Source organism: Calidris pugnax, unplaced genomic scaffold, assembly GCF_001431845.1.
Source record: "Calidris pugnax isolate Ruff unplaced genomic scaffold, ASM143184v1 scaffold81, whole genome shotgun sequence".
In the NCBI taxonomy this organism is placed as follows: domain Eukaryota; kingdom Metazoa; phylum Chordata; class Aves; order Charadriiformes; family Scolopacidae; genus Calidris; species Calidris pugnax.
Genome location: NW_015090880.1, coordinates 7431661 through 7457712, shown reverse-complemented (window position 1 = coordinate 7457712; position 26052 = coordinate 7431661). Strand labels below are relative to the sequence as shown.

The 26052-nt window shown below is 41.2% G+C and overlaps 1 protein-coding gene across 3 annotated transcripts in view; it reads left to right on the top strand.

Moving 5' to 3' along the window:
• The first annotated feature begins 1581 nt into the window (after positions 1 to 1581).
• Positions 1582 to 26052, top strand: part of SLC25A26 (solute carrier family 25 (S-adenosylmethionine carrier), member 26) — a 90111-nt gene continuing 65640 nt past the window's right edge. For 2 of the 3 annotated variants that reach the window (XM_014946766.1, XM_014946765.1), the window contains exons 1-5: positions 1582 to 1746; positions 3764 to 3920; positions 5584 to 5693; positions 23086 to 23190; positions 24721 to 24768. In XM_014946766.1, the coding sequence (XP_014802252.1) occupies positions 1714 to 1746; positions 3764 to 3920; positions 5584 to 5693; positions 23086 to 23190; positions 24721 to 24768 (453 nt within the window). In that variant the 5' untranslated portion in view covers positions 1582 to 1713. Of the gene's footprint in view, positions 1747 to 3763; positions 3921 to 5583; positions 5694 to 15217; positions 15374 to 23085; positions 23191 to 24720; positions 24769 to 26052 lie in introns of those variants that run through there. The other variant, XM_014946768.1, reaches the window with a different exon arrangement.

The window sequence follows — 26052 nt, the reverse complement described above, 5'->3', positions numbered from 1 at the left end:
AATTAAATGAAGACTGCTTTAACATCGCCTGTCTCTGGGGACCGAGGCAGCCCAGAAAAAAATTACAGCATTGCAGGAGAGCTGTAATAAATTTGCTGGAGTTGGCAACTCCACTTTGATGTCAATCACTGCGCTGCTGAAGGCAGACGTTGCCGGCCAGGACATCATGGTACTTCCCACCTGCAAACACCCTTAGCAGTTTGATGAAGAGCTGAGGTGCCTGAAGGCGGTTACTGATGCTGAGAACGTGAAACGTGAAGCATCATCACATCCTCTGCTGTGACATCCAAAGTCTTCCCAAGTGATGCGTTCGCAGCCAAGGAAATCTTGAATTGAAGCCTGCCAATTTTCCGGCTCCGCATGTACTAGAGTGCTCTCCAACATTTGCCCCTTCTCCCTCCCCTGGAATCGTATTTCCTGTAATTTCAAGTGTGGTTTCCTGCTGGGTGAGGATTATGTGAGGACCCTGTGCCAAAATCCTCTGTGCAACTTTTGAAACCACTGTGGATTTGAATGCCCTTTGTGGAGATGGGGTAAAGGCCTCAGAGACACAAATACAAAAAACAGAGCCTGAGAAGAGAAGGCTCCAGGAAGACCTTATAATGGCCTTCCAGTAGCTGAAGAGAGCCTACAGGAGAGACGGGGAGGGACTCTTTGTAGGGAGTGTAGTGATAGGATGAGAGGTAACGGTTTTAAACTGAAAGAGGTGAGATTTATGTTAGATATTAAGAAGAAATTCTTTCCTGTGAGGGTGGCGAGACACTGGAACGGGTTGCCCAGGAAAGCTGTGGATGCCCCATCCCTGGAGGGGTTCAAGGCCAGGCTGGATGGGGCTTGGAGCAACCTGGTCTGGTGGGAGGTGTCCCTGCCCAGGGCAGGGGGATTGAAAGTAGATGATCTTTAAGTCTCTTCCAACCTAAACCATTCTATGATTCTGAAGAGATGTGAGTGAAAAATGGCATTTTCCCTCCAGGGAGAGCAAACATGCTTCCCAGAAACTGGCAGCAGAGATGACCCTGGTCAGGAGGATTCATTGGTTTCCCTGTGCATTGCTCCGATCTGCTCTTCACAGGGATGGCCCATGGAAAGTCTCCACAGGACGGCGTGACCAGCACCATCCACTGGGTGCCTGCGCTGCTGTCATGAACTGAGGAATAAACCCCAAGTGACTTCAGAAGCGTTTTCCCCTCTAAACGCCTTTTTTTTTTTTTTTTTTCAATGGCGTAGGTTTTGCTTTCTAACTGGACTACAGTCACAGGTGGAGTGATGCCCAGTAGCCACCACAGCAGCCACCAGCACCTCAGGCCCACACCTCGGGGGCAGCAGGAAGCGCCTCTCCCCCTCCTCCTCCCTCTTTTTCTGGAGCAGCACGGCTGCTAGCGCACCGCAAATCGCTATTAAGTAAGAACTAATTAAGGTTTAGTGTTAATGGGCACCGCTATCGCTCCACCGCTACCCTGAGGGCCCTCTGAAGGCAGAAGGAAGGGGGGCGTCTCCAGGGGCGGTGTGGTGGCCCGCCGTGCGCATGCGCGGCAGCCTGGCGCAGGCGCCGTGACGGCGCGCTCCCGCCTGACCGCGGGTCAGGGGCAACAACATGGCTGCGCCCATGTGCACGCTGGGGACGCGGTTCTGACACGGTTCTAGTCCTGCCCGGTGGTGTGGGGAGTCGGGCTGCGCCGTGTCCGTGCAGCCTCCCCCTATCGCCACCCCTGCATGGAGCCGCGGGAGTCCTGGGCGGCCTTGGCGGTGAGTGAGCGGGGGCCGCGCCTGCCCGTTGCCAAGGCGACGCGGCGACCTCGTCTTACCGGTCCCACACCGCGCTGAGGGGCGGCGGGAGGGCGCTTCGGTTCGTCTCTCCTTGGTTTCCACAGCCGCCCCCGGGCGGGGGTGTCGGTGCCGGAGAGAGGCGCCCTGGGTCTCCCCAGGCCCGGCTTTCGCTGCTGTGTGTGTGCACTGCGAAGCCTGTGCTTTGCGCTGCATTTCTTGCCCTAAAAGCTGCTTTTCAACGTGTACCCGCAGGAGCGGGTAAAGCCCCCATTCTCCAGAGCTAGGCACCGTGTTGGAAATACCTAGCACTCCTCTCAGCTCCCTGTGGAAAATCATGGCCTGGCTGCCCCGGGGTAGAGTGAGGAGAGCTGCGGGCCTGGGCCGGCTGTAGAGTTCAGCTCCCTGCCCCAAACACTCCGCAAGATCATGGTCCAATGTGTTAGAGTTAAATCCTGGTTTTGTTTAATCGTTTTGATGGAGTTTAGCTTACCGGGTATATCCAACTCCTGGTAAAGGTTTTTCGGCTGTTTGACTTATAATAATGCTGCTGTTAGTGAAAGGTGGGGGGCAAGGTGTGTTTTAGTTGTCTTATTATCGAAAAATCATTACTGTTTTCTGCAGATGGCGTAAGAGCACAGGTATTGTCGCCCTCTGGCAGGTGCTCTATTAGCTGCTTCATGAATTTAAATGACATCTAATATACAGAACTTCGAAAACTGAAGAAGCAATTAGTAACTTTTGATTCACGTTTTAACAGATGGGTAGATTAAATCTGATCAATGTTATTTTCAGCAGATAAGGATTTTGATGAAAAAGAGCGAAGAACAATCAATACATGCAAAATAGCCAAATAGATTAAAAGAGTAATTAACTTATTGATTAAAACTTTAGTAGTAGGTTCTGAACACCTCTCTGAATCCTCTGTTGGCCCTGAAAAAAAAATTGAGTAACACATGATTTGTTTTCAGGCAAAGTTAAAAATCTGTGCAGCTGTTTCTTGTGTGATGCTCAAGATGAGATAGACTTCAAACTATTTTCTCCTGTTTTGAAAACCAGTGTATCTGAATAATGTTTCATAATAGATTAATGCTAACTATTGATATTTGTTTCTTTTTCTTTTGTTTTGAAATTAGTTTTTCCTATTTGTTTCAGTCTCTTCCTCCTCTTTTTGACAAGTAATTAATTTCTACAGATCAGCCATGTCTTGGGGAACCTTTTTTTTAAAAAATAAAGTCATCTGGAAGCACTGGCACTGGAAAAAGATTGCACTTTAGTTGAAATGACTTTCAACTAAAACTTCCCATTTTCCTTATGACTTTGAAAACATCTTTCTTTAATATATTTTTTTTTCCCCTGTAGGATTTTGTCAGCAAAAGAAAATAAAGCAGTTTTATTTTTGGTTTTGTTCAACAAAACAAATGAAGGGCTAACACTTTAAATGAAGACGTTTGCTAGGAAAATGTGAATATGCTCTCTGGAGGTGCTTGCAGGGGAAGCAGAATTGCTTCTGTCTTTTCCTGATCTTATCACACGACTTCCCAGAGGTGTCGGTCATTCTGTGCTGTGTCATTTTGATAAGTGGCATTCACTGTCTTGCTTTTATGTGTAGTGGGTAGTTATTGAATTGCTTTGCTTGTACTATTCAAAACACTGAGGTTGTTTTGAAAATACCTTAAAAGTGGTTTAAAAGTTGTAATATCTATTATTTTCTTCCTTTTGTTGAAGCTTCCTTGTCAAAGCTATAGAAGCTATTGGGGTCTGTGTAGCTGTCAGTTTATAATTTGACATCAGAAAGGATATGGTCAGTAGTGCTTTGTTTTAGGCATGTGCCTCAGTTACTCACATAAATAAACATCTGTCAGTTTATAATTTGACATCAGAAAGGATATGGTCAGTAGTGCTTTGTTTTAGGCATGTGCCTCAGTTACTCACGTAAACACCACAGCTTCACCCCTATGAATAATAATGCACTATACTCCATGGTTTTGTCTTGAAGGCTGGTGGTGTTGCTGGCGTCTGCGTTGATTTGATCCTTTTTCCACTGGATACTGTAAAAACAAGACTGCAGAGTCCCCAAGGATTTAGGAAGGCTGGTGGTTTTCGTGGCATCTATGCTGGTGTTCCTTCCACTGCTATAGGATCCTTTCCAAATGGTAAACTTTCTTTGGATTGTGCTTTGTCTTGTTTCAGTGGGAACTTGTGTGGTATAGGACATCTGTGTCTGTGGCGTCCTCTCCTGTAGGTGACTGGATTCTGTGAGTCCACCTCTAACTGTGAAGAGCAGTTTCTAGAATTGTACCATATTAAAGAAACTCTTTGAGCAAAGCTGGAATGAAAGCTGCTGTATGTTTACTCTGAAAAGCAACCCTTACTTATTGGAAATGTTCCTGAATATGTCTTCTAAGCTTGTCCTTTACTTGCAGGGGCAGCCTAACACATTTCCAAGTGCCAAAGAGGGCTCGAGTCTTGCTTGCCCTCGATGCTTTTCGCATGACCCACTCTTTCATGGCGTTGGAAATGAATCAAAATTCAAAGTGCTTGAGCACTGGAGCTAGTTGCCTTTGGGATGCTATGCCCGTCTTTTTTGCCCTGAAAACAACTACATCACTTAAAATGAGAAGACATCAGGAATACTTTTGAAACTGAAACTTTAAAAAAGTAAATGCTTGTAGTCCCTGCAGAGTAAAGGCATCTAAAATTCCTAATGCCTTTATCCATTTTTGGCTTTGTAGGGAGGGATAAGAAAGTAGCAAGCTATGCTGTCAATAGTAAATGTTAGGAGAACTTTGCTGACAAATCCACTGACACCTTCAGATGTTTGATGTCCTTCATAAGATGATATAAAAAAAAATTCAGTTCTTTATCTTGTCTGCTCTGTTATCTCCTTTTGAGGCGATAAGCATCTTTTGATTAGCAGAAGGCAATTCACATAGCCCTTCTTTACAATTAAAATCTGTTCCCCCGCAAGACATGTCAGTTTTTTTCAGGATTTACATCTTCAAAATCTGAACTGTGGCTTTATCTTTCCAACGTATGACTGAGAACTGAAATTATCTTTTGGAGAAGGAGTAACCCTTAAGGTGCAAGTGCCTTTGTAGTTGACTGTTGTAGTGGATAAACACAGCCATGTTGATATGCTCAGTTTAGGCTTGTATGTTTCTTGTTCACTGGATGGGACTATTGTAAAGTCCTTTACAAGCTTGGAATATTTTTTTTATGGAGCTAAAATGCAAAATATTGACCTGCTGATAGCTAGGAAGAAGTTATTAATAACTGCCACTGAAACAGTTTTGCACATTGCAGAGTAGCAGACTTGTATCAGATACATTGATGATTTTGGGATATTGGTTGGTTGTTGTTTTGTTTGTTTGTTTGTTTGTTTGTTTTCTTTACAATTAATCAACTGTTTTGGGTTGGGTGTGGTGTGTTTTGTCTGGGTTTTTTTTTCCCTCACCCTAAAACAGCCCATCCGTACAATTCAACCAATCAATCTCCTCTCTACCCTTCCTATCAATGAATATGGAAGATACCATTTTTTTCAAAACCTGCTGTACATTCATGACTAATTAACACATCTTTCCTTATCTCGATACTAAAAATGTCCTTAAGTCCGGACACTTTTGATATTAATGGGAGATTTGCCAGTGACAGACAAGAGCATGAACTTCTGAAGGAGTTATCTCGCATATTGTGTTGATACTGTTTTGGGGTAAAATAACCTGTTTTCATAGATGTCAAAATCCACCTCTGAATGTTTTTGTGCTAGTTCTGTGATGGAGGAATAGTTAAATGACTGCATGTATTCTTGAATTTCAGCTGCTGCTTTTTTTATCACCTATGAGAATGTGAAATCCCTGTTGCACCATGACTCTACATCTTACTTGACTCCAGCAGCACACATGGTGGCTGCCTCCCTGGGGGAAGTGGTAAGAAAGAAGTTCGTGTATTGTGTGTCTGTGGGAGGAGAGGAAATCATTCAATTGTGAAAACTCAGGTTTGGTGTCATATCTTGCTTTTTTGAGTCTTGACTGTCTTTGTACTTGTGAACAGTTGTTACAAAAATGTTACTTATTTTTAATGAAGTGTTGGCACTTGTAAGGATTGTTTCAAAGCGAATGAGTTAGTAACAATTCTTGGTGGGCCTATTGGCTGCCCTTGCTAAGTCAGTAGGTAGCGGAAGTGTGCGCTGTTCCAAAACGTGAATACTCCTTCATATTGTAGTAGTTTTACTTCAAGAAAGGCTTTTACAGACTTTCAGCTTCATGTGGGGTGGCCGTGGCAAGGTCTTTTTATTTAAAAAATAGCCCTAAGACAATGATGTTATATGTAAAGTGGGTAGGTGCCATCAGCTGAAACACATGCACCTTGACGTGTAAGAACTAGTATTTACTAATTAATGTTTATCTCCCTCTCCTTCCCTCCTTACATTCATATTCAGCCAACGCCATTTACCAAAACATTTTATTGTATTTATAAACAGACTCTCCTAGTAGATGTACGAAATGAGGGGACAGCATAGGGCAGCTGTGTAACTTCACTTACCAAACGGTGTGTAATGCTTTCCTGGTGAGGCCAGTCTCAGTGGAAATTGTCATGGGAAATCTAATGAACCTTTTTCCCTTGAGCTGGATATCTGTATATTTTAGTGACAGCTTTTTGCATGGTCCGTCTTATAGCTCTAGTCCTTAGTTTAATATATTGGTCAGGTTATTATGGGATAAAGATATATGTGAATAATAAAAATAATTTCTGTATACAAGCTTTTTGAAAACTCTTTTCTGCACTTTTTGGGAAAGTTGCTGTGTTTCTTATCCATTAAATTCATTATTTTGTTTATAGCAGGTTCTGGTGCTGCAAGTAATGGCTTGTTTTTCCTTGGTTTATACCATACTCGGAATAATTGGGACCTTAATAATTGGGAACCAAATTCTGTTGAACACTTTAGATAATCATTAAGGAAGGTCACAACTGAAGATCTGTTTTGATGCCTAGTTTGCCCTTGCCTTGTTAGCAGCGTGGACTTTAAACCTGTTGAACTTAAGTAATGAAATATCTCTTGCCCTCATGACTTTCCAGTCCAGTGTATGTATATATATGTATAGTGAGAGAGGTCTGTCTAGGCTGTTTCCCAGCTTCTATTGACCAATCCCCAGCAATCTTTTTTTTTTTTTTTTTTTGAGAGAAGGAAAAGTTTTTAGTACTAAGGAGATGTCAAGGCTGTATTTGAAAGTGACTTTATTTTCCAGTTTAAGATTGTAAAATTAATTTCTTTGCCAACGTGCAATACCAGGATGACTGGGCAACCTGGAAATCCACAGAGTTGAAAGTTTAGCTCTGGGAAGAGCTAGTACGTGACAGTCTGTAACGGGAACTTCCTGCACAAATAGTCTGTAGCAAGTGTTGAAAGAGAACACTTCTTGATGTGATCAATGATGACATATTTGTCTAGAGGTAAATACTGTAGACGTTTTATCCACACACGTTATATTAGAAATCTGAATATTGTGATTTTAAACACTCTTTACTTGCAAAGAAAAAGAGCAACGTTGCTTTGGATTAGCTGAATCGAATATATTCTAGGTTTAGCAAAATCCTTCTTTCACCAGATACTCCTCCTGTTTTTAACTGCAGAGTTGGCACAGTGTCTTGGCAGTTTTTGGGGCTGAGTGTGCAGCTGTAGACATCCCATTGCTGCTCTGCCAGTGTTGTCCACCTCCTTTCTCCTGCTTTTGTCACAGTGGGTGTTTTCTGGCACTGCAGTGATGATACAGGGGAGCGAATTGCTGTGTCTCCACAAGTTTGGGGCAAGTAAATGGGCTGTACAAAACTAGCTTTTCTGGCTCTTTTGCAACTCAAACTTAGCCCTTGATGTGGGGCAGAAAAGCGTATTTTGTCTGTGGTTCCATATTCTGCTTTTATTAACTGAGTTTTTTCATCTCGTGACACTGGCTTCTTTCTTTCCATTATGGATAGCTGTGTATTTCTACTCATCTGTGGTGGCTTAGCTTACTTGTAGGTTGATCCCAAGCTACCAGGGTTGCAGAGGGTTCTATACTGTTTGAGCTTAGCACCAGGTGCCTCCCTAAGACAGCATCATACCTAGCTACTTCCCACGGGAAGCAGTTCAGCTCTCCCTCCTCTCTGTGGTTTCAGCTTTGGTTCCCAAATATTTTTTCTTCTCTGTGGAGATGATACCAATTAGATTGAATGGGGCTTAGCCAGGGAACTTAATTTAACATACCAAGCACATGAAGATAGGGGAACATAGCACTTCATAACCACTCTGATAGTGGTTATAGGCAGGAGTAGATAGAAGGTGATAGATTTAGGGGTGGGTAGGATACATTTGTGTTGCTGCCCCAGGTGGATTCTTTTTCATCTTGATTAGAGCCTGTGCTCTCAGGTTATGACTTCTAACTTAAGGCAATGCGCAGAACTTATTTTCATGGAAGTTCCATAAAGGCTGTTAGAAATCAGCAAGAGGTTCTTCACTATGACAATGCATAGCCCTTAAATTCCATGTTTGCCTGATATCTCATGAAATATGGACATAGTGAAGGGAGGGGATGCCATCCAGAAGGACCTTGACAGGTGGGCCCGGGCAAACCTCGTGAAGTTCAACCAGGCCAAGTGCAAGGTCCTGCACATGGGTCGGGGCAATCCCAAGCACAAATACAGGCTGGGTGGAGAATGGATTGAGAGCAGCCCTGAGGAGAAGGACTTGGTGGTGTCAGTTAATGAGAAGCTCAACTGAGCTCACAGCCCAGAAAGCCAACCACATCCTCTTTTTTTTTTTTTTTTTTTGAGAGAAGGAAAAGTTTTTAGTACTAAGGAGATGTCAAGGCTGTATTTGAAAGTGACTTTATTTTCCAGTTTAAGATTGTAAAATTAATTTCTTTGCCAACGTGCAATACCAGGATGACTGGGCAACCTGGAAATCCACAGAGTTGAAAGTTTAGCTCTGGGAAGAGCTAGTACGTGACAGTCTGTAACGGGAACTTCCTGCACAAATAGTCTGTAGCAAGTGTTGAAAGAGAACACTTCTTGATGTGATCAATGATGACGTATTTGTCTATAGGTAAATACTCTAGACGTTTTATCCACACACTTTATATTAGAAATTTGAATATTGTGGTTTTAAACACTCTCTGCTTGCAAAGAAAAAGAGCAAGGTTGCTTTGGATTACCTGAATCGAATATATTCTAGGTTTAGCAAAATCCTTCTTTCACCAGATACTCCTCCTGTTTTTAACTGCAGAGTTGGCACAGTGTCTTGGCAGTTTTTGGGGCTGAGTGTGCAGCTGTAGACATCCCATTGCTGCTCTGCCAGTGTTGTCCACCTCCTTTCTCCTGCTTTTGTCACAGTGGGTGTTTTCTGGCACTGCAGTGATGATACAGGGGAGCGAATTGCTGTGTCTCCACAAGTTTGGGGCAAGTAAATGGGCTGTACAAAACTAGCTTTTCTGGCTCTTTTGCAACTCAAACTTAGTCCATGATGTGGGGCAGAAAAGTGTATTGTGTCTGTGGTTCCGTATCCTGCTTTTATTAACTGAGTTTTTTCATCTCTTGTGACACTGGCTTCTTTCTTTCCATTATGGATAGCTGTGTATTTCTACTCATCTGTGGTGGCTTAGCTTACTTGTAGGTTGATCCCAAGCTACCAGGGTTGCAGAGGGTTCTATACTGTTTGAGCTTAGCACCAGGTGCCTCCCTAAGACAGCATCATACCTAGCTACTTCCCACGGGAAGCAGTTCAGCTCTCCCTCCTCTCTGTGGTTTCAGCTTTGGTTCCCAAATATTTTTTCTTCTCTGTGGAGATGATACCAATTAGATTGAATGGGGCTTAGCCAGGGAACTTAATTTAACATACCAAGCACATGAAGATAGGGGAACATAGCACTTCATAACCACTCTGATAGTGGTTATAGGCAGGAGTAGATAGAAGGTGATAGATTTAGGGGTGGGTAGGATACATTTGTGTTGCTGCCCCAGGTGGATTCTTTTTCATCTTGATTAGAGCCTGTGCTCTCAGGTTATGACTTCTAACTTAAGGCAATGCGCAGAACTTATTTTCATGGAAGTTCCATAAAGGCTGTTAGAAATCAGCAAGAGGTTCTTCACTATGACAATGCATAGCCCTTAAATTCCATGTTTGCCTGATATCTCATGAAATATGGACATAGTGAAGGGAGGGGATGCCATCCAGAAGGACCTTGACAGGTGGGCCCGGGCAAACCTCGTGAAGTTCAACCAGGCCAAGTGCAAGGTCCTGCACATGGGTCGGGGCAATCCCAAGCACAAATACAGGCTGGGTGGAGAATGGATTGAGAGCAGCCCTGAGGAGAAGGACTTGGTGGTGTCAGTTAATGAGAAGCTCAACTGAGCTCACAGCCCAGAAAGCCAACCACATCCTGGACTGCATCAAAAGAAGCGTGGCCAGCAGGTCAAAGAAATGGTGCCAGTGCTCTGCAATAAAATCCACTGAAAAAAGGTCTTTTCTTTTGTGAGTGGGTTATTGATACTATACTTTCTCTGCCTGTGAGGATTCTGTGAGAAAACTGTAACTGGGTAATTTAATTAGCAGCTGCCAAAGAGCAGTTGGCTACAGGTGATTCCTTGCATGATTATAGAACCTGTGGCCTGTATTTTCCAAGGTGGTCTGTTGTCTCGTGACCCTTACAATTCAGGCACTTTAATGCTTTCATTTTCAGACTGACAGATGGAGATGCAGCACAGTTAAATGAGTTGCACAGGGCTGCCTCGTGCTTGGCTCTTTCTGCTCTCAAGCCAGAGAAATATGGAGGGATAGTCATTGGAATGGTGATCTGACTTTATGGTGTGGAAACTGCAAGGTAACAGCCATTTTTCAGCTAATAAGATTCTGCTTTTTGCTGGCTTTTCTTCTCAGTGTGATGGGAGAGCTAAGCTGTAAAATAATTGAGATAGGGATTTAGAGATTTGCTACAACAAACCTGTAATAAAAATAGCACAAAGCAAGATCTCACATTTGTTTTATAGAAAGTCTTAGCCGATCAATAGAAATATATAAACTATTCCAAATTGCATCAGGGTGAAAGTTATAATTATAGTTTTATTGATTAGTCATTAAGTTTTAATCAGGGCATAACCACTGGGACTATTATTTTGTCAGTAGTATTTTTTAATACATATTTTTACTCCTTTGTACACTTCAGTAATTACTGTGATATAAATTGCTTTTAAATGTGAAATAATAAGCAAAAGACTCTGTCGTGTTAGGGTTCCCAAGGCATCTCTTTGCATTTCCAAACTGTCTTTTTACAAAATGGAGAAATTAAGATTTATAGCAAGAAACTGATGTTGGATTTCTAGGTTTGCTGCTCCTTTGCTGGTGAGCATAAATGAGTCAGCTACCTTCTTGTGCATCAATAAAATGTATTTGCTAAGCTTAAAGGTATGTTAATGCTGACTAATCTGTGTTTTGAATCTGACCTAGTAAAAATAATTAAAAAAAAAGGAAAAAAATGCAAAGATTGCATCAAGAAATGTTGAAATATATGGGAGAAATTGATCAAATGGGACTCTTGCTTCTTATAACAGCCACTCTTCTGTGTTGTTCCCAGCCTGTGTAAATTCATGGTAAACAGTCCACTGCAACTGGTTTGGTTCAATTTCCCAGTTCTAGGCTGGGAGACCCAAAACCAAGCAGTAAAAAGGCAGTGGCTGTAGCATGTTTGGGTTTGGTTGTTGGTTTTTTTCCCCTCTTTTAGGCAGCAGGAATATAGAAGGCTAATCTCATCTCCCAGAGTGTGATAAAGAAAAGTACATACAAAATCTGACCCTGTTAAACATAATTATTTTTTCTTATAACTGAATCTTGCTGTACAGGGACTCTGAATATCCCATTATACATGAAAAATTACTTACAAAGACACAGCCAAAACTCTAGAGGGCAGATATATGGTATCTCATCAAGGAAGATGAACGTTTAAGAATACATGAGTTACCAAGGGGGAAAAACCCTTTTTATACCACTTGTGTAACTGAAATTAGGAGATAGGAAACACACTTACTTCTTCCAGGGCTTTGGAATTTTTCATCTTGACTCTACATTGCCCTGTATGTTTAGTCTGCCTGTATCTTTACAGTGAGCTGCCAAAAGCTCTTGGAAAACATGATATCATAGGGAGTGGAAAGGAAAACCAGATGTTCTAAAATTTTACTTTTAATATTCTAAGGCGGTGTAAGTAACTCTGAGAAGGAGCAGTATTTTTAACCTCCTAATGCCCACTTTAAAGGTACGTCTTGGACATCCAGAGTTAATTGTACAGCTCCAGATTGGTTTGTGTAGAATATTTTTTGTCAGTTTAATATGACAGTGTATACTATTAATTACAAGAAACTCTGATAAAGAGAAGTCTCCCTTTGGGCCTCCCCCACCAGCCTTCTGCAAACCTGGTTTTATGAGACCAGTTTAAGATTGTCCCAGTTTGACCGATGAGCTTTTCTCCATGAGTGCCAAAGTGGTTGGATTCAGCACAATTAATTTTACATCCTGCTGGCTTTGCCGTGGAGGTGAGAATAAAGTTGTTTGGATCCCATTCTAGAGAAGTTAGCTGACAACAGCCTTCTCCATCTAATATCTAGGTATTGTTATGGTTACGATCTGAGCTTTGCAAGATATTTTGTGTAAGTTTTGAGCTGTTGCTTGCAAATATCAGGTTCACTGTTATAATATTTCTGACCTTTTATTTTTGATTGTCTATTTTTGATGGTCTTCCCCCCTTCCCTCCCTGTAGGAAAGCTAAAACATGGAAATGCAGTTGGACATTCTTTTCACTGCCTCATCTTGACTTAAATAAGTAGGTGGGTGGTGTGACATTGTCACCTCGTATGGCTCCACAGGGCAAGGTGAGGACAAGCATTTCAAGGTGAAATTCCAAGCTCGCTTGTGTATTCCAGTGTGTTGCCACTTAAGATACTTTTGTGATAAGAGCAAAGTGTGTGGTTCATCTGTGATTAGCATCTGACCCTCAGTATTAATAACTTGGGAATTTTTTTATCTGCTGTTGGGATGTGTGAAATAGAAAAGCTTCTTAATGCAGGAATTATCTTTCTGGGGAATTCAGATAGCTTTCTCTCCTCGTCCTAACTTGTTTCTTAGAAGAAGCAAGCCCAAATGCAAGTAAGTTCACAGTTTACAAATCGTGATTCTGTAGAATGACATTTTGAGTGTGCTTGTAATTCAAATAAAGAAGGAAAATGCATGTTTTATATTAGTTTAGACTTGGGTTTTTTTCTGGGGTTAAAAAAAAAAAAAAGGCATTTTAGACATGAATGTACATGTCTTTGTCCAGGAATCAGCCCCTTCTTCCCTCTGCCCTGGCGGTAGCTTTTTTGAAACAGTTAACTAGTTTCAGTTTAATAGAAGAAATTGAATCTCCAAAAGTATAATGGTATGAATTCCATGAGAGTAACTGGGTAGGTCAGAGAAGAAAGTTGCTATTAATGTGCGTTCTGAGGAGAAGGCAAAAGCCTGAGTCAGACACATCCACAGAGTAATGTCATAAAAGAATCTCCAGCAGGATAATTGGTCAAAGCTTTTCGGCATTGTAAGCCCCAGAAGATCAGTTTACAGGAGTCCAATCTAACTGAGATGAAACAACCACTCACATCAGACATGGAGTTAAGATTTTAGCTATTTGAAACTCCAAAGCTTGCATGTTGGAAGACGTGGCTTGAATTCAACAGGCAAGTTGGATGCTCTAGAGAGAAGTCCTTCTAAATCAACAATTGTCTGCTGCAACTAAGAGGTGATTTAGCACTTATTGTGTCTAGATTTTGGGCTAATGGATTTGAATTTTTAACTATCCCTTTTCTAAGAACTGAGCAAAGAAATAGACGAAACTGTTTCAAAACAAAAAGCTGTATTTTCTGCTTAGCATCCTGTCAACCAGCGTGGTATGGGCTGGCAGACCATAGTATTCAAAGTAGTGTCCAAAGTCTGACAGCAGTCAAAGTCTGATGGGACCTGTCCCACAGTACTTAAGCTTTTTTTGCTATTTTCATTGATCAGTGCCTGTTGTTTTGGATGTGACTCTGTCTCTTGTGCTGTGCGTATCTGGGTGCATAAAGGCATTGAGAAGGGGAACGTGCTGACCCTGGCAAGATGAGCAACGGTGGGGAGTGCAGCAATGTAGGTGGTCTATTGAATTAATCATGGTGGATTTTGAAATATTTATAAATTAATCTAGCTCTAGGTCTAGGCACCAATACAGGTGCTGCAGGAATTTTGCCAAATCCTTCTGCAGAAGCGTAGCTGAGCAGTGGTTGGGAAGGTGAGACTGCAGCCATTAGGAGCTAGTGGAGAAGGAGAGTAGTGAGAGCGGATAGAAACTCAAATTAGAGCTGCAGCTGGAAATTGCTTGTAAATAAAGATGAATGGAGGCGTGAATGCACAAATGCTGCCAACAAATTCATCATACAATTAAAGGCTGAAACAGCAAATTAAGAACTGTCAAGCACCTAACCAGCCACCCACGCTGATCTTCTCTTGTACGCTCCGTGTTAACTGCGTGTATTACTGCTTCGTCATCAGCTGACCCTCCGAGATTGTTTTGTGTTACCTGGTCAGTTCAGGGCTTATAGGACATACTACTTTGCAGTACAGAGTAGAAACTTGATGGTTGTCACCTTTTCTTTCAATCCTAGGGCTGATACTCAGCTGATTTGGAAATATTTGTAGCTCCCCTATAAGTGTCTATAGGGAAAGCTAATTTGGGTTAAAGAGTACAAGTAATAAATAATTTTAAAGTATTTCCCGATGCATTTCCTGGCTTGCAGTGTATTCTACTAGAGTTAGCTTTGGAAATGTCTAAGATAGTTTAAGGTAAACTTAGTCCAAAATAAGGTTCTGTACAGGGTTTGTCAGGAATGGCTGTTTTTGAATAGCTCCATATGTGGACAAGCCCATAATTCTTTAAGTGAAAAGGCTGTAAGAAAGAGTAAGAGATCAATTAAAGGAAAATACTTGATAAAATAGAATGTAGTTGAAATTTCCGTATTCTGGGCCAACGTAACCCCAAGAGACTGAACAAATTGTAAAACACTAGTCATCTTTCAACAGGAGATTTAATGTGTTTTCAGAAAATATTGCCTATGTTCTGTTGCCTGAAATCTCATTAACATTTGTCCTCCTGTAACACAGCCTGACCCCACTTGGCTCCTTGGAAACAATTCTATGCTGGAAGGGATGCACCGTGCTACTTTTGCTGAAAGAACGGTTTGGCTGGTGGACGTGATTAGTTTCTTAAGCCTTTTAAAATAAGTTTAACAGACTCTCAGTGGTCGCCGAGTTGCTGGGATACTGGATCATACAGTCAATTCTGTAGGTTGAATTAAGGGTCTACTTTTCTTGGGATTTAAGGCTTTCTGTGTTTAAATGTGGTAGTAATTCATGATTTGAGCATCAACTGGGATTTTTTTTTTAAATCTATTCAGTTGTCTGATTTTTGCCATCCAAGTTTAAACTAACTGCTTGTGACTGTACTGAGGAACTTCAAAATCTGTGGGACGCTTCAATCTGTGCTGGAGTATGAAAGAGGTGCGTAACAGCAAGCTGCTTTTGGTAAGTTTTAGATTTAGTTTTTAAAAGGAAACAAAACTCTGCATTGATTAAACTTTGAAAGCCCAATGTAGTTATGCAAAGCACACAAACTTTCAAAATCTCTGCAGTGAGAACTACTTCTGTAAAGAAGTGGTTAGTGTGAGCTTTGTCAGCTTCGCAGACTTTCCCTGTTCTTTGCCCATTAACTAATACAATTGGGGTAACAATTTCTCCTCCCTGTGAAGACAGCTCAGCACAAATTTCCACCATTTGAGGACAAAAGCGTTCCAAGGTGTTACCTGACATGGCTGATGGAGAGGTAGGCAGGGAGCCCATAGAAAGAGTTGTAGGGCATGTAGCTGGGCAGTTGAAGAGCCACGCGTGGGGAAGGAAAACCAAGAGAGGGACAGAAGCCCATGTTGAGAGGGCTTCTGAAGTGAAGGACGAGGAGCCAGCTGAGGACTTCAGGCAGCTGGGGTGAAAAGGCCATTGATGGCCATTGTGAAGGGAGAAGTGTGTGGTGGTGCAGATGATGCTCTGGAGCAGGAGGAAGGGAGCTCTGGAAAGCAATAACAAGTAGCTGACTTAGATTTGACAATGGCAGGGTGAAATAACACTCTGCAAAACAGCTCTGCAGGTTTCCAGGTGGAGTCATCTAAGGTGGAAACTTAGAGCAAGTTGAAAACGTTTGTGCAAAAGCTCCAGTTTTCCAAATACTTGTGACATTCGGTCCCTGTGAATGGTCTCATCTCCGAAATAGTATGTTTTTAAGCTCTGGCAAGTGCTGAGATCTGAGGGATCTTGCTGGGTGAGATTGCTCTTTGAAGAAATGTTTCCTGCCAGCATACAGGGGAGCTGCAGTTAAATTAATGAAGGCCCTATTGTGTCAGTCAGAGGGAAAGACGGGACAAAGAGCTTGGCATTGTCTAAACTTTCCCATCCAGAGCCCATTAGTCAAAACTTGTTCTCTCCGTGGGGTTTAAATTAGGAGTGGAGTCACCTGTTCATGACCCCAGCAGCTTTGCACAGGACTGAATTTAACTGTGCTGGAAAGACCCATCCATGCTGTGCTTGTGTGTGGGAGGGGAAAATAAGATTAGCATATTCTGAGGTTTTATTTTGAAGATGAACACTTTTTCACTGGGCCTGGCACTTAAAGCAGAAATAGATAGTGTACAGTATATATAATGGGCAGATCCTGTCATCTCTGGAGACAATTTCCTCGTTAAAATAGGTGTTAATTCAATTCTGTACTTCAGTTGTGCTTTAGCAGGTAGCACAGCCTGCTGGCAAGCACGTCTGGAAGGACTTGTTCACAACTTGAGTTGTCATCCGCAGCAATTTGCAGACCACAGAGACTTACATTTTTGTTCTGTCTTGGTCAAAAGGGCAGCAATTATTTATATGAAGGTTTATTGGTGTTTGAGCTGGTAATGGGTCTCTGATTGCAGCAGTTCAGGCTTCTCTGTTGAAAGAAAATATGAAACCAAATGACAAATGTGTATTTCATGTTTCTCTGCTTTTCTGTTAATTTTCCTGGTGGTGGAAAGGGTTGGGTAGTTCATCTTCTGTCTACAGATACACCTCATGCTCCTTCTCCCCCACTATCCAACATTCCCAATCCAAAAGTTGTGACCAGAGTTTAGAAACATTTGGAGGATGAAACACTTTGCTAATCTCATAATGTTGCATCAAAAAAGTTCATTTTTTCTCTTCTACTGGAGAGGGGAATCCTAGTGATATCTGAAGAATCAAATGTAAACTAACAGAATTTGAGGGAGGCGTGGGAAGCTGCAATGCTGAATTCAAGGTTTGTTGACTTGAACCAAGAGGGAAATTTCACCTTCTTTTTTGGAATCCAAAGGAAATCAGTGCAATTTAAGACCTCTGAATTTTAGACTCATTCAGTTATCTGAGGAATGGAAAAAGACATTTTTCATGTTTCAGGTTAAAAATAGTAACTTCCTACTTATAAGGGAGCACCTCACATAGAAATCAGGATGCTCAGATTATGTCATATGTATTAACCTATTTTGGGAATCAGTATTGATTTAATATTTATTAAAAAACAAAACAAAAAAACCCAAACCAAACCAGAAAAAACACAAACAAAACCAACAGCAAAACAAACCTGAGCTGTAAATTGGCCTTGGTCTGCAGGAGTACAGCCAGAGCTAATGCAGAGTGCAATTTAAGAAAACAAACAAAACCACACAACCCCAAACCAAACACCCCACAGCACCAAACCCACCTTTATTGCTGCTTCTCTTTGAATGGGGTTTTAGGGTTGCTCTGTTTTTCTTGCTCTTTCTAGGTTGTGTTGGAGCAGGCAATCCTGCTGACCTTCAAGCACGGGGTGAGAAATTAGGATTTTGTTGCCAGATTGACTGCAGCCTAAACATATGTCCTTTGATAAGTCATAGCCTCTTTGTTGTCATTTTTATGTAGCATCTTTTTTTTCCCTGAACGGGTTAGTGATTATCTTGCACAGGTATTGTGAGGTTTAGTTTAAAGTCTCTGTTCTCTGGATACAAAGTTGTATAGTGTCATAAATTAGATTCTTATTTGATTAAGAATAAACTTATGCAAATGACACTTAAGAGTAACTCTCCCCAGGTATGTTCCTTTAGTTCTGTATTAAGTATCAAATTATATTTATATGGTGAACATCAATTAAAGCTTTCCAACCTGCTCAGGAAATTTAAAATTAAAATCCTTTAGACAGTGTTCTAAAGGGTATAAAGCTGCAACAAATAAATGTTTCCTGGAGCTCCCTGCATGTTTCTGTACCCAGTTTCAAAGCAGGCTTAGATGTGCAAGCCAGAGACTTTCTTGGAGTCACCGAGTGCAGGTTCCTAAATCACAAGCCACTTATGTATTCCAGAAGAGTTCCCTGTCAGACTACTCTTCTCCTGCCTTGTAGCAGAATGGCTGGCTAATTACTAAGTGGAAAAATTTGGTCTTGGTCCTCACCCAGTCCCACATTAGTGCAGAGAATAGATCAGCTCATTAGCCAGGAACGCATCAGGTGCCAGCATTTTAACAGAATGGGCTTTTAGTCTTTGTCCTTCAGTAGCCTGTCTTAAGAGCAGGGATAATATCTGTCTGTCATTAAAGATAAGAAGTGCTCAGACCGTAGGGTTGTGGGAGCTTTTAAGATCGTGAGTCAGATCATCAGCTGTGCAAGGTGTGTGCCAGGCTGCACAGTTAAGAGCAGGGATAATATCTGTCTATCATTAAAGATAAGAAGTGCTCAGACCGTAGGGTTGTGGGAGCTTTTAAGAGCATGAGTCAGATCATCAGCTGTGCAAGGTGTGTGCCAGGTGTGTGCACGAGGTGATGCTTTCTCAGGCTGCTCTCCTTAGAGGTACAAAGCTGCTAATGGTGTTGTACCAGCTGTGTCCCTGGTTCGGAGAAAAACCTGCCATGCATTAACCCAATTTAAATACCCAGCATAAACCCTTAGCAGCAACTCTTAACACCTGCTCTGCCCTCTTTCAAGTATTTCTGGATACATCTCGTGCCCAGATCATGCCTGCAAGGTTAGTGGTCAAACTGTAGTACAGCAGCCTAAAAACAAATGTAAGTGTTATCGCTGGTTTTCTGCTAAATCCTACAAAGCCAGTCATGTAGAAAATGGTTAGCCTGGAGCACAAAGGATGATAGCAACAGGCTGTTAATCTAAATGGGATATGTTAATATTTGGATAATAATATAGCTTTGAAGACCAGGAGGAGTTGTGCCCTTTTCTAAAGGTGTTGTCATTGTCTTCTGTTCTGCTTTGCCTGAAGAATAGAACATACTGGGTGGAGGAGCAAGGACCTGCTAGTGAACTAGAAGGGGTGTCGTGGTGGTTTGCAGATAAGTGCTTATTTCAGAATCTGCAGTACCAATGCTACCAGCTACTTCAGATTCTTTATCATGTCAACCACAAAATCATTTAAATGAAATAAGTCTTCTTTTGGTTGGGAGTTTTCTTCAGCCATTTTCACAGCAAGCTGTTTGCTGCTGGTTTACCTGGATAACTTGTACCAAATCCCCTTTTAAGCAGGGCTACCTCCTCTTTGTTCTTTTTTTTATTACATGTCTTGTGTTATTGTCTGGAGAGACATGCTTGGTAGTCTTGTGCTCATGAATTAGATGTGTACTGCCTAGTTCTGAGCAGCTGCTCCAGCTTTAAGTAGGATTGGCCCCTATGTAGAAGACAGTGGTTTGAGATAAGGTCTTTCCAACAAACTGAGGTGAGCCCACGCAAAAGGCTTTGTGCAGGTTCCTGGTGCTGTTTGCAGGAGATCTTATTTTCTGTTAGCTACAGCCACGTAGGGACGGGTTTCAGCTATACTGAAACAAACTGTTTAAGTCGGTGTAAAAAGAGGCTTTGTGTTGACTTTAAGGCAGTTTTGCATTCTTCAGGATCAGTCGAGACCTTGGTCAGAACAACCAGGAAAGTCTGGTTCCAACATGAATCCGACCAGGAGATGGCAGCATTGATGCACACAAGGAGCATCCAAAAATTAAAACGCTTTTCCGTAAACTGTCAGAAGAAAAAAAAAAAAAATCTTCATTTATTTGGAAGATATACTGTCTTAGCAATACATAGATAAATGTTAACAAAATAGTCCTGGTTTTAGGTACTGTCCCTAAGTGGCTAATGCAAGTCTGTAGATTAAAAATGCATGTAGGTTTGCATCTAAATACCAGAATCACCCTTTGACCTGGCAATGATTTAAGACAAGGATTTTGAAATTCAGTACTCTTTTGTTCAGAAGTGGTTATAGTCTTTTAGTAAGAATAGAAAGATGCTAATATTGTCATTTCTGCGTACCTGCTCTGTAAACTAATAATAGCTTTGCTTGTAGCTGTAAAATTGGGTTTTGTTAAACCTTAAACCTAGAAATACTTGAGCCTTTTGTTGCAGGGTTATTGTCTTTCTGCCCTTATGGTATGTGTACATGGACACGGGCGACAGAGTCTGAAAACTGGAGAATTGTATTACCTGACCTGGTCAATAAGGCAGGAGCTGGTAGGGCAGCATCCATTTTTCCCTTGGACTTGGTCTGTAGGGTCTTGATTCTGTCTTTCTGCTCCTATCAAGAGAAGGGAATAACTGCTGGCTCCAGAGCTTGCTTGGAAAAATGAGCATGGCCCCTGTCAACAGGGTGCTGTTGTCTGATGCCTTAATTTTGGCCAAGGTAGCTTTCCATGGCTGGCTATGCAGATGTTTGACTGAGAGCTAATTTGTCACAGTGTCATCTCCAAAACCCGTAGGATGCACCAGGAATGGCCTGAGTTTGGCAGGCTGTATTGTGCTCTTCTGTGGCAAGCAACAGGTTTACATCTATGTGAACAGCCCAGAGATTAAAAAGCAATTTCTTCCTGGGCTCTTGGTTATTAGGGAGGTGAATGGGCTCCCACTGTGCAAGGTCACGTTATGGTCTGTTTTCGTGCCTATGTATCTAGTAGTTGATGCAGGTAAAAGCATATATGTAGACAGTTACTGAGGAGCAGCTACTCAATTATATCTTTCCCTCTCGCTCATGCGATTTCCTTATACCTTTCAGATGTCTGAAAATTTAAGTATGAATTCTCTTGGTGCAGTGTTATCAGACCGGTGCTGCTCAAACAGATTTAGCTAAGAAAGCAAATGGTGGAGATGTGTGTTTTGTTCTTTTAACTTTGGCAGCGTTACCTGGAGGGTGCTGCAGAGATTGAGATCTGAGCAGAACAGATCGGAGATTATTTTTTTTTTCTCCACCCATCTGTCCCAGGTTGTTACTTTTTTTTTTTTTTTTAACCTTGTGGGCTAATAAGACACGTGTGAACTTAATCTTGCAAACTTCCCTTTGGAGCCCCGTGTTTGACTGACATCAAAAGACTGCTGGGATTGTTATTGATAGAAAGGTACGCGTATAGGAACAAATAAGGTAACACGTTGTAAGTTCAGGTGCACAGCGAAAATGTCACCGTTCAGTCTGATGTTGGCAGTTGCAGCTCGTGGCTTTTTTAGTACCAGAAGTGCCCTGTGGAGCCAACGTGACAGCACAGCCCGGGTGAGACGAGCCTGTATTTCCTTTCATAACAGCACAATGTAATCACTGTTTTTGTTCTTGTGCAGCCACAGATTCCCTTGTAAGCGCAAATTCAAATGGGAGAAACATCAAAGTTAATTTGAAATGAAATGCACCCCAAGTAGTCGGAGGGGGAAATGGAGACATTACTTTGTAGCCACCCTTCTCCTGCCAAAACTGCAGCACCCCAGATGTCAGGAAGCCACGCTGAGCTTTGTCTGGTCTTGATTGACTAGATTGTTTTCATCCAAGCCTTTTTAAAGCTTTCCTCCTGCCTCCATATTTTTAAGGAATAAAAAGCTAATATAAGGACATGGAGTGTTATGAAGCATGAAGTTCTATAAATATTTATGCTGAACTATCAAAAAACTTGACAGTTCTTATTTTCTTGACAGATTGGGGTCACTTGTTATTTTTGACCCTGAGAATTGAAGAGCACATGGAGTTAGATCTGTTTGTAATGACTTTTGGATATTGTTGTCTGGTAAACTTGTAGGAATGTAACAGGATAACAGACTTTTTTTTTTGGTCTCTTTGTGAAAATGGAACTTAAACCCTGTACTGTGTTACCCACAAATGACCACTCACGTTACTGTCTCTGTGCAATCTGGCAGTGAATTCCTGAACTTTCTTTGGCATGTGTGGGTTTCTGAGTTAGCAGCTTGGTTTCTCACTTCAGATGGACAGCTTCCACCTAGGTTGCTATTGTCTTGAAGTACTTGGTAATCACCTTTACGTCTAGGAACCACAGTGTGGTCCTGAGCCCAGCACAGGGTGGGACTGAGGAAGGCTAAAAATCTGACAAAGGCCCCTGGTGTCCCCAGTGTTTTGCTACCAGCCCTAGCACTGCTGTAGGTATCCCTGGAGCCAACTGGAGACAAACTCTTCTTAAAAGTTTAAGTGCCAATAAACAGGCATTTTCTAGAGAGATGGGACAGCTGTAATTCTCCAACACTTCAGGATCCTCATTCCTCAAAATTATATCCACACAAGCTTAACTCCTACCTGAAGCTGAAATGGCAGATGAACGTTTTAAAGCCAGACTTGGCTTTTTCTGTAGCTTAGTGATGGTAGCCACCTTATTACATCCAGCTGCAGGGGCCTTTCTTGCCTAGTAAATTAATTGTGTAGGAAAGAATCAATCTGATGCTTCACCTTGAATAAAATTCAGTGTGTTTTAAGGTAAACCTTGAATATATTGTGTGCATGTAAAGCTAACTGCAGTGTCTCTTGCTGTCAGTCACTAGAGGGCACAAAGGAACTACATAGGAGAGGTTTGTTGTTTTTCAAGTCCTGAATCTCCAGTTTAGATTTGTGAAAAAGGGGGGGAAGAATTCCTGTGGTTGCCAAAAGACAGGATGGCTTCAAAATCTTGGTTTCATTGGTGATTTTCCCCACCCAAATCTACTTCTGGTTTAGAAGTTAAAAGTTTCAAGGGTACTTCTGTTTTTCTGTTAGTGCCATTTTGTGTTCATAAAGTACATAGCTCTCAGAACAAATACATGAGCTGCTCATAAGCGGCTTTTAAGTTCAACTCATACAATTACAAAAATTATTTCCTCGTTTCTCAGGTTTCTGTACTTGGAACAATCTCCAAATGTGTCTGCTGTATGAAGAGTAAGGCAGCAAAAGGAAGTGGTCTCTGACCGTACGGTTCTTTTGCAGGTCGCATGTCTCATACGGGTTCCATCTGAGGTTGTCAAGCAAAGGGCCCAGGTTTCTCCTTCCTCGAGCACCCTCCGGATTCTCTCCCACACTTTGTATCATGAGGTGAGTTCAGAGCAAACTTTCAAAGAAGTTGGGTCATTTTTCCCACTTGGTGCCACGTCCAGAGCCATTCCTACAACTTTATTCTAGTTCTGGACTATTCAGTGCTCTCCCAGCACTTTACCATCTATTCTTCTGTTGTTAAAAGCACTTGGCATGTTATGTTTAAGGAAACCAAACCCCCACCTCTCCCTTGTGCATGCACTTACATGCACACTCTAAACAACTCTTTTCCCCTCCTCTTTTTATATGGGGTACCTACATCAAAAAAAAAAAACAAAACCAAAAAACCAAAAAAACCCAAACCAAACCAAAACAAAAAAACCCAACAACAACAACAAAAAAGCACAACAAAACCAAAAAAGGAATTAGCTTTCCAGTTTCCAAAGCTCTGCTTGTATTTATGCAAACAGTCCTTGTCTGGGACAGCAGAACATCGAGTCTCTATCTAGAGTTTGCTGAATGGCTTCCAGTTTTTTAAGCAGGCTTTGGAGGGCATGTTCTAAAGGCATGGTTTCAGAGAGGCTTCATACGAGCTCTGGAAATGAATGCTCATCCAGTATTGGTAACTTTTGAAAAATAAGGGCTTTTGTCATCTTTTCAGTAGTTAACTGTTCCTTCCTGGAAAAACCTGTTCATTACTGTTTTTACTGAGTCTCACAAGGGGCATCTTTCAAGTTGCATTCCATAAGCAAAAGTGGCTCCTGAAAACACTGTGGGGAAAAATATTATACACATTTCCCTATGTAAAAGCCAGGAAAAGGAAGACATAAATATGACCTTTAAATGATCCACTTGTTTTTTGTTTGCTTGTAAATAAAAACTGTTGTGATAACCCTGCACAAGATGGTTGCTGCAACTTCCTCCTGTGACTTGGTCATTCTATTCTAAGACCTGGTGCTCTCAAAACTGTATGTTTATCCCCTTCTTTGTAGCTGGCCAGAGAGCCATAGGACTTGCAAACACTGGAGTAAACTGGCCTATAAGATATTAAGCATAATTTTATATACACTTATAAAATAAAATTTTAATTGTTTTGAATGTTATCAGCTGGTTAAAAATACAAAATATTTGTCCTGATAAAAGCTTTGAATCAAGGTTAAGAGGCTGGATGTAGGAACCTGTCGTCCTATGGGTTCATTTTGCATTGTCTATTTAAACAGAAGAGTAGTAGTTTCAAAATATTTATGGGAAAGTGGGTAATTCTAGAGAAAAATATTGGGCAAATAGAGTGTGGAGCAATGTGTTTCTGTGCCTTCTCACCCTTTTAATTTTAACTGTAAGGAATATTTTCTTCTCTATAACCGATTATTCTGAACAGTGCTTAAATGATCTTTGAAATGAACATAAAACCCTCTGGCACTGTAAATCATGGAATACAGTATACAATGTTATAATCAATATAGTCAATTTGCAAGAAATTCAGGTCTGACACTCAGTAAGGCTGTAATGCTTGCCTCATAATCACCGATAAATTGTGGTCTTTGGCAAACTAATTCCCCATAGCTGATGCTTTCTTTTGTTGGTTTACAGGGTATTCAAGGACTTTATCGGGGTTATAAAAGCACAGTATTAAGAGAGGTAAAACACTTGTCTTTTTCTTTTTCTTTTAAATTGATTCCTTTGCCTCACTTTGCTTTCTAACAAGAGATAATAGTACAATTGAGATCAATTGCTCTAACCTTAAGCTCTAAATCCTAGTGTATTTCATTGTAGGTAAGTTACTAGTCTGTAATTTAAATAGAATACTGATAACATGTGCTAAGAAAACCTGTGGTACGTGCAAAATGTCATCTACCATCCTGGCTCTCAGTTCTGTTGCTGCTAAACTGTAAAAGAATGGAAACGTATATGTTAACATGATGAAAACCATAAAATAAAGTACTGGAAACTTCCTTGAGTCTTGTGATTGCATCATGTGAAGTATTTACGCCAACAATGGTGAACTGGTGGCATCCAGCCAAGTTTGGCACAGACAGATTTAGGCTTTCTTTAAATATATTTGTCAGCAGATGCGAGGAGATTATCTGTCATCTGTATATAGGGAGGATTGTGCTCTATCTTTTTTTTTTTTTTTTTTTTTTAATGTGTGAAAGAAATGCATTTAGTCATCCACTCTGTAGATGTGATATGGCATTACTTAACTCTAAATCAGAAGTATTTCACTGTTGGAAAAAAGCGGAGCTAAAAATATTTGGCCTGCTTAGCAGAAAATAGTTCCTATACTGAAATCTCTTCATAAACATACGGTGAATTAGAGGCTTAGTGTCGTGGAAGTGTTTGATATGCTGTGTGAACTGAAGGCAGATTATAAAAGAAGTAGAAAAACATGCTGGTGAACTCCCAGATAAAACTGTTTCAGAATTGGATCCCGGGAGGTCATCTTTTGACAAAGCAGAAGTTGCACCACAAGTACCTCAAATAGAGAAACGAGACTCAATTCCTATGAAAACATAACAGCTATTGTCCATACAGAGTTCTTTATTTCCTGTGTTCGATGTGGTATGTGTGGGTTTGTCCTCTCTGTATGTAACTCAACTGAGCGAGCTAGCTTTGGATCTTTGTTTCTTTTGTTTTTTTAAACAGAGATCAGACCTGTTGGCTGTGTTGCAGTGGCTGATAAAGCCAGTTGCAGAGGCTTTTTAAACCTTCGTTCAATATCTCTGCTTTTAAAGTCTTTCTTCATGCTGAAAGCTGTTTTTAGGACAGTTATATTAGCCAGCTCTTGTTACAATTACGGAATAAAGATGGATATCACCTAAAATAAGAAATACCAAATTTAGTGTTCCTTAAAGTGCTGACAAATGATAATGCACTGCAGTCTATTTTAGCAGTTTTGAGTGTTAAAAAAAATTAGTTATTTGT